This window comes from Epargyreus clarus, unplaced genomic scaffold, assembly GCF_041222505.1.
Source record: "Epargyreus clarus isolate Ecla_fem2 unplaced genomic scaffold, WU_Ecla_fem_2.2 ptg000021l, whole genome shotgun sequence".
In the NCBI taxonomy this organism is placed as follows: domain Eukaryota; kingdom Metazoa; phylum Arthropoda; class Insecta; order Lepidoptera; family Hesperiidae; genus Epargyreus; species Epargyreus clarus.
Genome location: NW_027332228.1, coordinates 13,648,277 through 13,663,998, shown reverse-complemented (window position 1 = coordinate 13,663,998; position 15,722 = coordinate 13,648,277). Strand labels below are relative to the sequence as shown.

At 35.1% G+C, this 15,722-nt stretch overlaps 2 protein-coding genes and 1 long non-coding RNA gene across 3 annotated transcripts in view; 2 read left to right on the top strand and 1 right to left on the bottom strand.

Annotated features, from left to right (window-relative positions):
- Positions 1-1,896, top strand: part of Obp73a (Odorant-binding protein 73a) — a 41,497-nt gene extending 39,601 nt beyond the window's left edge. Inside the window, exon 6 of the mRNA XM_073084381.1 lies at positions 100-1,896. Within this exon, the coding sequence (XP_072940482.1) occupies positions 100-188 (89 nt within the window). The 3' untranslated portion in view covers positions 189-1,896. The remainder of the gene's footprint in view (positions 1-99) is intronic.
- A 6,948-nt stretch (positions 1,897-8,844) lies between these two features.
- On the bottom strand, positions 8,845-9,559 carry LOC140750997 (uncharacterized). Its single transcript, XR_012103261.1, has 2 exons — positions 9,324-9,559; positions 8,845-9,099 (listed from the first exon to the last, which is right to left on the bottom strand). It is a non-coding gene; the product is annotated as an uncharacterized LOC140750997 (long non-coding RNA).
- Positions 9,560-11,955: 2,396 nt separating this feature from the next.
- Positions 11,956-15,697, top strand: Cpr73D (Cuticular protein 73D). The gene is made up of 8 exons (XM_073084487.1): positions 11,956-12,201; positions 12,712-12,849; positions 13,042-13,223; positions 13,332-13,536; positions 13,712-13,813; positions 14,164-14,357; positions 14,632-14,877; positions 15,296-15,697. Exons 1-8 carry the CDS (start codon positions 12,074-12,076, stop codon positions 15,619-15,621), a joined length of 1,521 nt encoding a protein of 506 aa, XP_072940588.1. The 5' UTR covers positions 11,956-12,073; the 3' UTR covers positions 15,622-15,697.
- The last annotated feature ends 25 nt before the right edge of the window (positions 15,698-15,722 follow it).

The window sequence follows — 15,722 nt, the reverse complement described above, 5'->3', positions numbered from 1 at the left end:
TTCAGCAACGCTTAAACGTCACGATGATTGTAATAAATATTTAACATGAATCATTTTACTTGTATTGAATGTCATTAACTATTATTTTTACCTTTTCAGATAACGGGCGTAACTGCGATATCTCCTTCGACATATTCGAGTGTATCTCGGATCGTATCGGCGAATACTGCGGCAACGCGGGACTCTAACTGTAGAACTACCCACAAATAACGCAATCATATCATTTATCAAAATCAAATATATAATAAGGCAATAATATCAACTGTCAAAGTTTGACAAAATGTTGTGTTAAATTTAGAACTAGAAGCAAATCTTGTTAGAAAAACATTTGCTAAGTATCTAATACAATTTTAATGAATAATATGATCTGTTTATGCCGTATTAATTATATTGTTATTAATGATTTTTACGATTCTAAGATACATAGATGGTTCAACGATGTAAAGATATTATTAAATATTTTGTTTGAGTTACAATAACAATAAATTGATAAAAATACGTCAAAAAAATAAAAATATGTTATATATTTTTAATGTGAAAATACTTTTTAAAAAATATTGAATTTAGACATCTATTTGTATACAATGAAGGATTTTGCAAAAATCGTATTGTGATATTTGACGTTCCATTTCATGTATAACTTAACTTTAGTTACCATAAAACTATACAAAATATACCTACTAATTGTAAGTATCATAAGTGTATTGTATATAAGTAGTATAATTATAACATTAACTATACTAAAATTGTGATGCTCAATAACTTTAGTGTGTAGATTTTAACTATCGTATAGATACAAAATCTTTATCTTACTTTACCTTATCTTGTCTTTATTACTGTCTCACTGCTGGGAACAGGTCTCCTTACAGAATAAAAAGGGGTCAAACCATAGTCCCTCATCATCTGTTGAGAAATGACATACTTTTAAAAAATACGGGGTATTTTTATGATATTGGTCTATCGCATTTCTCTTTATTGTAAGAGTTTATCTTTAGTTGATGGAATTCGGACTTGGACCAATAGTGTCAGAATTCAAAATAAGACATGAAATAAACATGCTCTCAAGAGTAGAAACATATAGAGCATTTATAAAATAGATCCCCACTCCCATTTGCAGTAGTTTTGTTGGAAAATTGAAGTTGCACACGAGCGTGTAATATATCTGATGGTGAGTGACCAATGCCATCGCAGAGACCTGTAACCAGCTCCGTATAAAACATTGTATCTATAGTCTGATTCATAATTACCTAATTATGGACACCTGTCCAAAATGTAAACAAAGGTGTTGACCTATCAAGAAAATACATTTCAAATGGTAGTTTCTTATATTTGACGATAATAAAATAATACAACAATAATAAAATAATAATCTAAATAAATTAAGATTAATTCACATTTTCTAATATTTATATTACTTCAATATCGTTCCATACAGTAATAATAATAAAAAACAAGGTTCATGGTAGAAAATTAAAATATGATAATGGTAACATAATCGGAATCCAAAACATTTCTTGTGCCGTCATTTTTAAGTTTCATTTTTAAGATTTCCTTTTTTGTTGAGTTTGTTAAAGTTTTAGTTTCTTGTTAATTTTGACAGTGACATTTCTTTGTTTACATTTTGGACACCTAATTATGAATCAGACTATAGCTGAAGCCCATTACGGATGCATTGCCATTCCTGAGGACTAAAACGCCTTATATGTAAATCTGCCGGTGTTACCTATGCACCTAAAAGAAAATATTCCCAGTTGGACTTCATACTCGTTTTTCACTTAAATTTTATATAAAAAATATTAACTTAATTTTTTTATAAAAAAAAAACTAAAATTGTCCTGTTTCTGCTTATTACACACTTTTTAAATATTCTGAGGGAGGCTTCAATCTGGTAGGAAATCTCAAGAATTTAAAACATCCGAATTCAATACCTTATAGATAAGTAAAAAATACCCAATCACTTACTCACTGTAAGTACCTATCTCTTCGCAACATTGTCACTATTTCGATAAAAAATTAATTGACTATGTTAAAAAAAATATAACTTTATAACGAACTGATAGATTAATATAGCTTAAGGATATCGTTAATAAATGTATATACCTACTTAATTTGTTTTTTTTTTACCATTTTATTTATTTAAATTTTGAATAATTATCAAGTACCCATGACAATACATTATTTTAATAATTATATCCCATTCTCCTCATCAGGATCGTCAGGAAACAGGATTAACGATTTGTTCCTTGTGCGATTTTAGCGTGGTTTTTAATTTTTACACAAAGTATATATTTTTTTACCTTAAAACAGAAGTCCATACACTTCCCCAAACGATTCACGTGGCGGAGCGGTTACCATGTAGTTCTGACGCTCAGTCGGTTCCGGGTTTGTTCCCCAGCCAGACGGATATCTGAATGATGAATATAATTGTCTGTTCTCGGCCTGGGTGTGTGTGTATTCATCTATGTGTGTCTATGACTCCCTCGACACAATGGATCCTAGGTTGAGGCAGTAAATGTATAAGCAACTATTTCCTTTTAACTCGTATACGTCTTTCTATATTTTTCAGTTAGGGGTAGACCCCCTTTTTTGCATCGGGTGATATTTTTTCAAAAGATCTTCGGAAAGACACCAAGTGATGGCGGATTTATGTACCACGATGTCGTAAACTACCTGAGTATCTTGGGAAAGACACTGGGCTATTTGGGATTTGAGCGCACCTCCCCCGGATAACTTGCTTGACGTAAGGTCTCAACTTGTAAAAAAATATTTATTTATTAATAGGCTTATGTAATCCACTATCGTAGACGTAAAAACTGAGGGTTGTTGATATGGGAGACCGTTCCCAGGTCTTATTGACCCCTGGGAGTCGATATAACAGAGGTTAACATTGTTATTATTAGGCGTGATGGAGGTGGTAATAGGTGTTGTGGTGGTGCAGAGTTGAACCACAAAGGGTTCTACCACGTTCAAAATGTGTATAATATACAGGTAGCTCTCCTAATCTTGTACTATGAGGACAAGCTCTATTTTGTTAAAAATTGTGAATAAAAAATTACATGATTACACATTACTATTAATCTAGTGAATAAGTTTATTAAAGAAGACAGGAGTATTTGAGGCGTCACAACTAGGCATAATAGTAACCTAGTTTTTATTGTTCCGTGGTAGCAACGCATCTAGCTGATCTCAGGTAGGACTCGTATCTTTTCTGCAGCTAGTTTCAGATGTCCATGTGTGGTAGAAGCCACTTGCCATCAGATGGACAGCGGGAGCTCTGCTCCTTCTTAAAAAACAATATTAGTTAAAAACAAGAGCTAACAGCGCCTATACTTCAAACAAAGCAATTCATTTTTCGTCTGAGAACACAAAAAAGCCCTTTTTCCTGCTAACAAAAAAAGTTAGCAGGAAAAAGTTAAAATTAATTGCATTCTCAGTCTAACCAAGAACTTTAAGTAAGTTAATTTCCAAAAAATATTTACTTACAGCATGTAGGTATTATTTTACTTAAATTTCGATTATTTGCGTATTCTTTTTGGAGATCTAACAAATTGTACAGATATGAGGTGACATTGAAATAGACCAATTAAGTCATGAGCCACCGATACGGAATAATTATAATAGACAAGGAAATACGAAATTGCATTAGGTAAGGCAGACAACGCTAGATTATGTTATCTACTAACAACAACAACCTATATAATTGTTATGTTTAAAGGAGGACGTATCAAAAATCTCCGCTATTTCTATTTAGAGGAAGCTGCTTTACTTTGGTCTTATTTTGGAACCTTCTTGGACATTCTGTATCTAAGTTTTGAATCATTTTTTATGATATAATGCTACTTATTTCATACATTTGGGATACTCCATCCACTTACCTGCCGAGTATCATTTCTATACATATTTTAAATTCTCGACAGAACGGAGTTCTGAATTCATTCCGTAATTTCCTAGACTAGGTCTACGTAGGTTAAATTAATCTGGTACCTATTTTGAGAGTTTTTTTTGTCAGTTAAAATTAAAAATACTATTTCGATTGCCTTGAGGTTTCCAGTGTATAGGTACAGCGATTTTCTAATCTAAATATAGGTACAGTTAAACGCATAAAAAATCTTGAAATTCCGCCATAAAATCGCTTCCACGCACATCAAGCTTGTAATCAACGTCGATTAGGACTAAAACACAATAACACATACAAGAATGTACAAGTAAGTAAGCGATATCATTAACTTGAATGTTATCAGCCATCAAAATTATTCCGCCATTTGCATGTCAATTTATGTCCGTGTCCCACGGGTTTTTTGTTTCCTGATTCTATATTATCTTAAGATCGTTGCCGTGTTAATCATTATAATTAGTAATAATTTCATTAATTCTTGCACTATTCCTGGCTTGTTCTTTAGTTTTATTGCGTGCTTACAAAGTACTTCATATAAGGTAGTACTTCTTCGTAATCGTAATTATCATAAGTCACACAGTTTGGAAGTAGGAAGTTATTTTTATTGCGCAGATTTTTGTATGTTTTAGTTGTAAATTCATAGATACGTAATAGAATAAACATATAAATTATACCTTTAGGTAAGTAATTTCGATACGTTACACCTAATGTATTTTTGTACAAATTGATCAGAACCCAAGGATTTTTTATGGTTTGTAAGCACCATAACTACGTCTACTTCTAGAGTACAACAGTTAACGTTACGCGTAGAGCAGCTGACTAAAATAGAGCACCAGAATTATCTTCTTTTTAATAACAAAATCAATAGTTGATTTCATATTTACCGACCATCAGATCGTCAGAAATATTTTCTGCAAACACAATGACCTAGACAATTATATCAACAAAAAAACTAACTACTTAAAAATGTAGCCAATGTAACTCCTACAATTTAGACAAATCCAACGACACCTCAGATGCAACAATCCGTCAAGCAATGAGACATACAAACATACAGACAAACAGACGCTCGAAAAACATTACCCTTCGGGTAAAAAGAAGCTTCCTACTCATAAGGCACGTAATACAAAGCGTGAACAAAATTGACGATCGCTATCTACGATTGTCCGCCCGTCTGTCTGTCCCACGACCTCAGTAGGATCCGTCTGTGTTTACCTACTAAATTCAATTGTGTAATGTAATAGACGAGATAATGGTCTCCACTGGCCATTAATTACACAACTTTGCCTAACAAGACACTGTAGGATCCCGGATTGGTAATAAACGAGTAAAAATATATGTGATTATGTGCGCAGATTAATATTTTCCCACGGTTTCGAACTGTTTGTTTTTGTGTCTTTTTCGATCAATAATGAAGTTAACGCATAGATCACAACTGCATACAAAAAACAGAAATAATATTAATTTATTTCAATACTTAAATAAGCCTTAGATGAACTTATTTTTAATTAAAACCATACAGAAAAACAAGTGAATAAATTGATACACAGATGCCTAATTAACTATCACTTTCAAATGAAAAAAGAGACCATGGTCTAGCAGGGCGCTCTTTAGCTACAAACGTATAATGTTTTCAGTCACACGAATATGTCAGAACATTATAAAGAAATACGACTTAAACCCTTCACAATTATTTTACGTGAAAGAAAAATCAGTACCTAACTATCTAAGATACAAACTTGATTGCTGACCAAAAATCGCAATAATTTTTTAATTAAAGTTCGTAAGTTCGGCAATACAAAAACCGTCCAATAACCGGGCACGCCGTGCGCACCACCGTGAAGATGAGAGATGCCCTTCGAAGCTCCATTGTGCCCAGCGCCTTGAGTTGCCGACGAATGTGATTACCACTCCCATTCAAATATCAATCAAGGGGGAATGATTAAGCCGTAAAAATGTACCTTTTTGACCTCAATCGTTGGGGCGATCGTACCTAGTTAGAACCCGTGCGGTAACTTTAGAGCGCTTGATGACGTCACGCCACAATGGTTGCAAAATGCCAAAGAAAAACTATTTTCGGATATTTCATAAATATTAAGATATTACTACCGCATATACTTATATCACATTTAGACAAAAATAATCACTCAGAAGTGAGACTGTTGACCGATAAATATACGCTTCTTTTTAACTGTAAAATAAATATAATACGCATAACATAAATTCGTGAAGTTATAGACACCAGCAACTAACAAACACAACGACCAAAAACCACTAAACGATCGGCCATGCCGTAGAACGTTGTCGATGACAATCGGATACGATTGCTGACGACAGTCGGACACGATTGGTGGCGATTGTCGTCAACCGTCACCGCCACATGAACTGTCCTTCGTATATTAACACATTAGTTCATAAACAAAAAACAAACTAATGTAAGTTGGTAGTTAATAGAAAATTACCTATTTTCTGTCTAGATTACCTTAAAAATATAAATAATAAACTATCAATTATGCCAACTAGATCTAACAAGATTCAAGTTATCCATTCTTCCGATGGCGCCCCTCATATTCCACAGCAATGGAGCAACTTCCTCTAGATCCGCACGTACCCCATTCAATGTTAAACTAACTGCTGATCTGTGCCGATAGGGACCAAAGCCAGGCCTACTTACCTCTATCAGTTTTTTGTATGTAAACAAGAAGCGGATATTGGGAAATAGTAACTTTAAACGTCTGGTAACCATGATTAGAAGCTTACATACTTATATAGCATCGGCAAAGCAAAAAATCTATGGTAGGGATGTTTTTGACTTATGCCTGCCGTACACTCTCCGGTGCACTGGAGAGGTTTACCTGTTCAGGTTTGCCTGCGCAGATAAACCGGACTGTGTGTGGAAATAGACCTGTGCAGTTTTGTGAACTTGTGCAGAAGACCAGTGCAAGATCGGAAGTCAACTCTTCCTTTGCAACTTACGGCAATTCCATCGCTACAGGATTGAACACCGTACGGTACACCGGAACGTCCCCTTGAACGCTAGCAACGTGCGGTTAACCTGTACAGGTAAACCTGCGCAGGAAAACTGTTCGGTAGACCGTAGCGTGTATGGATTACATTAGTGTAATAAGTAGAAATAATAAAGAGCTTTGTACCGATGTTTTAAGTGCTATATTTCTGATAATAATTGTCGTAAAATAATGGGTTCTGTGTCTATGTGTGGAAGAGAAGGGTACGGTAAAATATTCTATTCTTATTCGAAAAATATAATTAATCAAATTATATCTGATTGGTCTGTGAAAAATCAAGCCTTTATGCATTATTAGACCTAAACAAAACTCACAATAGGTGGTTTATGTATATTTTATGGTTTATCGTCCTATTCATAAGCAAAATATGATGCAATTGACGGTAATGCTGATTTTATATAGATAATTATACATTTATCTGTCGATGTAAAAATAATACTTACCTATGAGGTGAACATCTGGGTCTTCCGAAGTAGCATCCCCAAAACTTCCTTCTCCCGACCTCAGTTAAAATTATAATACCATTTGAAGTTGAGTAAAACTGTTCATTGGTAAACAATTATATATTTGATTCGTGATAGTGACCGCTTACCTTATTTTTATTATTTGAAAAAGTCTTAAAATATTAATTAATTAGGAAGTCATACGACTCCTTTATGCGGCTCTAGTATCTAGTTAGTTAGTCCTTACTTTATTAAAGTGAGAGTACCTACCTACATTAAAAAATAATAAGGAAAACCCGCACTATTGCCAGTGACTACTAATAATAGTAGGTAAAATTGCAAACGAAAACTTAGCCTATAATTAAAGACAAGGGAAATAAGTACCACTTACACTTAATTATAACTCTCATAAAGCTTCCGTGGTTAGACTCCGGAAGCACTACCGCCATACCTATTTCTGCCTTATAACAACGGTGTTAAGAGGTGTTATATTCTGGTTTGTTCTGGAGGGTGGTAAGGAGATAATTTAACTAGTACAAGGAGTTTCAAGTTAGTCTCCTGTAGCCGTACACATCTGTAGCCGATCTCAAATATGACCACAACCCAGTCTAGGATTGATTATAAATGCCCGTGGGTGGCAGTGGCCACCATCAAACGGACTACATGATGGTTATAGCGGGCACCGTTATGCATCCTTTGTAAAATTTCATGTGTCTATCTATTACGGATCCGGAAATAGAGCCCTGTGAAAGACGGACAGACGGACAGACACCGAAATTTTAATAATAGGGTTCCATTTTTACCCTTAGGATACGGAACCCTAAAAAAGATGACTACTCTTAAACCTTTTATGGTCATACATCACAAAGAAGTAATCAAAGTAAAGTTTTTTAAAACAATACTACATCAATTTAAGGACGTATGTAAATGAAGACGTAACCAGAATAAGTTGACCTATCAGTGTTCAAACTGATGACTGAATCAGTTGTGCTTAAGAGGTCATGTTAGTATGCCTTACATCTTGACGAGTATTCGACATAAAACTTGATGATTGCACGAAGCGGACATTACACTGTTTCCATTGTATCATTTAAATATGTGAATAATATTTTGGAAATAAATTAAAACTACCTTAACACGTTCCCTGCGGCACAGATTTTTCTGTACTTTCCATTACTGCGTTACGAGTTGTTTTAAACCTCGTCCTATATCCGACATTGTGGCGGCACGAGGCGTGTTAAATCCCACCGCCCGAAGGAGACTAAAATCCTTTTTTTGGCGCCAAATCAGATAAAATGGACGGCTTTTGTCTTGATTATTATTACCAATGAGTTGATTAACCTAAAACTGCCGCCGCCCTTGGTTAAATTCGTTACTTTAGATTCTATGGGTAAAATAAAATGTGGGTCTAATGCACCTCGGACCGCACTGAAAAATGGCAGGTTTCCATATAATTTAGTGATGGGAAAATAAATATCGATTTTATTTTATTGTTTTTATTTATCAACGTTATGGACAGAATGAATACAAAAAGGGGAAAAGTTATGGATGTTTTTCATTGAAACATTTCAGACAATAAGGTTTTTTGCAAACAGTGCATTTCGTGAGATTTTTTTTTTGGTTTTTTTGTCTGCCTCACGACATGTCAAGAATGTGCGGAGTTTTTCGTAGCATCCGACACATCTCTTCTTCTTTGGACCCTTATCGAGATGATGTGCTTTCTTTGCAGTGGATTCTGAAAAGTAGGAGCGAATAGATTAGGGTAAAGAGTAATCGGAATACTCGGTAACGATTTTGCCTACGTTTCCTATATCAATAATGTAGCTGCTTAACTTTTGTTTAAACCATAACAGGAAACGTAATTATCTATAATGTAATTTCTTACTATACGGATATACGCCTAGCCTGCCAAGTCTCACTACTGGACTTTCACCTAGACAGAGTATATTTGTGACTTACCTGTTTTTGAAATATCTTCCTGTATTCTGATTCTGGCTCAGATTTTTCAACCGGTTTTTCTTCATCTTCCTCCATGATCAACTTTTTTCGGCAACGTTTCGACATGATAATTTTCAACATAAAGACAGCGGTCCTACTTCGTCGCTACGCAGCCTCGACTGCGTTGCACAACACTAACCACGTGAAGCTAGCGTGGGGTGCGGTACGAGGTGCGTGGGGAAACGAGGCGTTCCCAACCTCGTTCCGCACTGTGTTAGCATTATTATTTGTTCAGTGCGGTACGAGGTCTAATAAACCCGACATTAGGTTGGTGTACCATAGAACTAGGAATCAGTAGCACATCACAAACATATAGTTATCACTCTCCTACACTGAACCAGACGGAAGTTATGCCTCTCGCACCACAGAGAAGTTAAAGTTTTTTCTTACCGCTATAACGACCAGACATGGACGAGGTGTTTTAAGCCGCGTTCCGCAGCTAACGTGTTAAGCGGTCACATCTTTTAAATCGGATACTGAAATATACAAAAAAAATCGAGTAACTACATGCCTACTTCTAGGTACTAAATAGGAACTTCTCAGAAATATCTAATATATAACGTTACATACGATTGAAATAAAATAAGATGAAATAGTGCTTTAGCGGTCGAATACGCGTGCGCCTAACGGCTATAGGAGCCACCAAACCAACCTACCGGAAAATGCTATGAAATCAGTTAACTTGCTACAAAGATTATTTGGACAAAATGGGAGTTAAACAAATATTCTAAAAAAATCTTGAAAGTGGTAGAACGCTTTGTGGTTCGACTCTGGAGGTATCACCTAACCTCTTTCAACCTAATAACAGCAGTGTTAAGCGCTGTTGTGCTCTATTTTATAGGGTGTTGTAAGGGCGATATACTTAACCGAGGCGTTTCAACTTAGTCCTCAGAGATAGCAATGCACCTGCGGCCAACCGCAGGTAGCAGTCTCAACTTATCTGGGGTTGGTTGCAAATGTCCATGGGCGGCAGTAGCCACTTACTACGATAAGGTGATTTGCCACTTCCATGATATCATAAAAAAGTCATAGCTTAGAATTTATGTTTTTGCTGGATGATGCCTTGGTCGAACGTCATAATTTTATTACAGCAAGCGTGTTATGGATAAGTTGGCGCGATCTCATCACAATTAGACATTTATTACAGCATTGTGCGATGCGAAGGCTTATGAGGAAGTGAAACAAACGCCGGACGCCGCTATTAATGGGTTGTGGTAAGTTTCTGTATTGGAACATGGGGTCTTCCTTTGCCCTTGATAGCTTTTGATAAGCTTAATGTGTATCAGGTTAGGGCGAGGATTCATTTTTAAAATACTGCCAGTTATTACTAAAAGATTAGACCATACACACAAAAGTAAAATGAAGATAACTGACCGTGATTACATGGATAGAATACCAATTTTATTATTTTTTCTGATGACTCGCATAACAACGAAACATATGGGTATAGGAATCTGATATTGCTTTAATAACTTAACTTTTCAAAGCAAGCTTATTTTTATGAGGCCTGAATCGATTCAAACGACTTGCACGGAAAGTAAACAGAGAGTATTTCTTAAAAAAAACACTAGGGTTTCAGCAATAAATTAGGACCCAATAATGAAATTTAAACAGAATTATACATATAATAATGGGGTAGGTATGGTAATAATGATAAATAGACAGAATTTCGTTTTTTACATTTTTATATTTCTTCAATTATCCGCCTATAATACGTACCTACATTTTAACCTATTATGCTTAAAATAAAGATCAATGACATGGTTAGATTTTTAAAATTTCATCTTATTACATACTTGAGCTTCTTTGCTTACTTCTTTCTATAAGCAAATTATAAAAAGCCTATAAATAAATATAGGCATTCATACTAAAGCTAATCATCTTCTAAGAACTAAGAACTAATTACGTAAATTAACGTTAACATCGACAAACTGCAGTTTACGTTCCTGGTAGAGACGGAACAGAGGATGTAGTGGCCCTCGCATCTGCTCGCTACATCTCCTAAGATGTAAGCTGACGCACACTGATAGCTATGCTAACTAAGCTTTTGATAGCGAGTTGTTTTATTTTCTTAACTTCTTAAAACACTCCAAAATATACTTAAGTTTACAGTTTAATTGAAGAGTATGAACGGTACATAAATAGATGAAAATATAACTTGTAATATAATAAATAGGTAGGTGAACGTAAAAACTTAATTCTCAATCTTAATTGAAAATTATAATATTACATTGAAAGAAAGAGCTTATTTTATTTATTTATTATTTTATTTGATAATTATTTATTGATTAATATAAACGACAAACAGTAAAGCTCTTGTAAATTAATACAGCGTATGTAAGTAGGTTGATTTTTGGTATAAATCGTTAAATAATTCACAATTTCTTTTTGCGTTATGAAAGTTTATATTTCAGGTGGTGTATCAAGTTTTACATAGATGTAACAGTCAACATTCCTCTGCATCATCAAGTCATATCTCTGTCAGTATGAATCTTTATAGCTTACGGACAGAACGTGTCGCTTTGGACAACAACCCTAATATTAATAACAATGATGTCCGGTCGTTTTCACGCGGTATGACTCCGTTGGACGCTCATTTTTAGCGCCATATATAAGAGAGCCTTTGTTTTTTACTTCCATAGTTATATCCCGTACGTAGCTCGAAGTTGATGTGAGATGAGAATTAATTAAAAGTACAAAAAAGTGCCAAAATGTATTGGACCTTCAGTGTGTTTCTGTGTGTGTGCGCCTTGACCAGGAGTCAAGTCATCCCCGGGAAATCTAGGACTAACGACGGCGACTATAATAGTGTGAATACGGATGGATCTTTCGATTTTGGGTATTTTTTTAATCTATTTTTGTGGTGAAGATCAGTTCGAATTTTACAATGTGCTAATTTGTACTTAATCAAAAATAATACGAAATTTCCTTTGATTGACGTGTACCTATTATTTTTTTACACAACGAAACTGATTTTGCAATAATACAATATTTAAATTCGTCAACTATTTTGTAAACCTTATTAAGTAAAAATTTAAAAAATAGATTCACCTTTTTTAAATAACTATAATTTTAATTAAAAAATAACATAAATAACAAATTCCACAAACATTTACAAATTTAAATTAAAGCACTTATAAAATTTTAAATATGCTGTAATATTGCAGAACGTCTAGAAAGCTTTGAATGATTTTTAAAAAGTTTTTTTTTGCATTAGAATTATTTAATGCGGATTGTGCCTAATAAATCTCACTGACAATACAGTTGTGCACATAGTTCTGATATAATTAACTTCCTGAATATAGTTTTTCTTTTGTTAATATTCAATTATTATATTCTTAATTAACAGATATTCAAACAAAGATAGAGGCGGTAGCTATCACATAGCAAAAGGTAATCCCAACGGAGTAGTGGGAGGTCGGTTCGGAGCGAGGGAACCTGGGACTGATGTTGTCAAGGAAACAGTATACACTGCTGGACCAAGAGGGTAAGATTTCAAAAACTCCATAAAAGTTAAGGAAGAACATAATTGGTCATAGTGTGCGACCTTGTAATACTCCCAATAAGTAGAATAATAAAATACATATTCAAGACAGTTACACTTAAGTTTCTTCTTATTTTATTTATAATACTTTTAAATATGAATCAAATAGCCAAATACTTAAAAAATATTTTCTAGGTTCCGCGCTAAAGGCCCAAACGTGCATCGAAAGCTAGACCTGGATCAAAGGCCGCGAGGTAATATAGGAAACAAGGATGATCCTTTCTTCGATCCAAATGAAGATCCCAGCTACGCATTTAATTTTGAAACCAGGACTTATTCGAAAAACGAAAATGCTGATAGCAGAGGAGATGTGAAAGGTATGATGAAGCATAAACTTGTAATAGAACATTTGTTACTTACTTATATTATAAATTACAATTACAATTAAATAACGTATTAGTTTGAAAAAATGTAATTTTCTCCAGGCCATTACACATTCGTGGACGACATTGGTGAGCGCCATGACGTAAATTATATAGCTGGTAGAGACACCGGTTTCCATGTATCCTCCGCTCATCCTGACAATCCTGGTGTAATTGGAACTCCATTCCACCGCGCTCCACTTGTAAGGGGTGAAGCGAGGCCTAGGGGTCGTACTGCTGTGCAGAGAGGCCTTGATGGATCGTATAGGTATTTGTTACATAATAACAATATAAATCGTATCCTTCTGATTTTATCAATTTTCAATAGATACTTTTAAGATTTTACTACTGTATTCATAACAGAAGTTCAAATTTTATTTTATGCGAAAGTCATATGGAAGTAAATGTGCTCCTTACTAATTTTGGTTTTCAATATTTTACAGATTCATATCAGCTGGACCAGATCAAAGACGATCCGAGAGCAGTGACTCCCACGGGAACGTTAGAGGATCATACACGTTCTTAGATGATAAAGGCGTACAAAGGTATAAACTTTATATATTTCTACTTAATGTATTAACGCCCTTCCATTTTTTACCTAACAGAAGAACTAAAGAAGCAAAAACGGACTTATAGAACAATTTTAATTAAAACAAAAGTCTTATCAAAAGCTCATCCACTGAAGACCCATTTAAACGCGTTTTATAAGTGCATCTACTTTCTCAAACAGTCCAAAACATACTACAAATACTGCAATATTTAAGGCATAAATGCATATGCATAACCTATGCATAATTGGTTTCAGTATCACACACTAACAACCACTATATAAATTTCAGTGACTTTAAAATATAATTTGTAAAATGAGTTTTCTTTTTTATAATTTTTGTTCCAGAACCGTACACTACATAGCTGGTCCCGGCATTGGATACAGGATCGTGAAGAACAGTAACGATCCCTTTATACCCCCCTACTTCCCCACTATTCCTAGCGCTTACGACCCCACCTTTGTCAATGCTGGATCCAGTGGCAGCGCACCAGGGCCTTCGTATGCTCCTGATGATACTGGTGGCGATGACGTTTTCAAAGGTAACTTGCTTTCTTTTAGTATTCAGTAACAATGTTATGTAACATTTTTATCTTATGCTTATTCATAGCAGTCTGGGATGGACTCCAATATCTATTTTATCTTATATTCATCCACATTTACATGACTTAACTCCACATCACAATATTCTACTTCTGCATCATATTCTAATTCTTTCCATGTCACTCGTATTTTGACCCAATATTAATACGTCGTACTCAACGAATCCGCAGATGAAATAGTTAGGATTTTTTTAGCACTTAGACTAATTTTCAGGTCCCGACGGCACGGCAGCATCTGGTCATGTAAAACCCCCACCTTTCCCAGCATCAGACACAGATAGACCGAGTAGTAATCCTGGAGGCAGCTCGGGCTCTGCTCCAGCTAGCAGTTCTGACGACAGACCTGACGAAGGATATAACCAGACCCCACCCTTCACGCAAGAATCAGGAAGCGAAGACGCAGGCTATGTTGATGAGGATATCTCAAATTTCGGAAGCCCTAATCCTACCAAAGGACCAGGTGATGCATAGCACGGCTGATTGGAATCGATTGACGTTGGTGATCTTGTTGTTTCTAGTGACAAAGTCAGTCAGTTTTCATCAAGTCTCAGGTTATTCATGACAATAACATCATTCATATTGATGAAGAATTTAATGCCAAATAACCAGCTCTTTCTCAATTGGGAGAAGAACGTCTACGTTCTTTCGTAATTGAAAGAATGACTGATGATTAACCAATTTAAAATTAAAGAAACAAGATCACAAGTTTCAATCCATGCACTGTAAGGTTCGAGTATGCACTTTGGAATATAAATAGAGAGTTTGCTTGATCGCAATAAATATTATTCACCGACAACCTGGTTTTTATTACACCAACACCTACGGCACCAAGCACCGCGTGACAGCACAAAGAACTTAGTAATGATTACAACTTGCAGGCAAACCATGGCGCCCAACGATCAAACCTTATAGGCCGACGAAGAAACCGTACGTTCCGCTAAAACCTTCGCAGGGATCGCATACTCATGACGACAACAATTATGATGCCGGAAAAGGCGACAATAGCCCACCAGACTTTGCTGTGGGTTTCGATATACAACACACTAAGCCTGGCACGACTATAATTAAGAACATAGGTCAAGACTATTTCGGTATACCACCGGGTGTATCTGTTAGGGCCCACGTACAAAGTATCGATCTCTACCCGTTCGGTTCGAAACCTATTTCTCCTTCCGAAGCTTTGGAAAATGAAAAGAAACTATAGATTCCATACAACCTTAAGTAATTGCACATTCTATTTCTAGTATGTTTTATTATTTACTAAGAAAATAAAGATTTATAAAGCCAGGTAGCGTTTGATTTCAA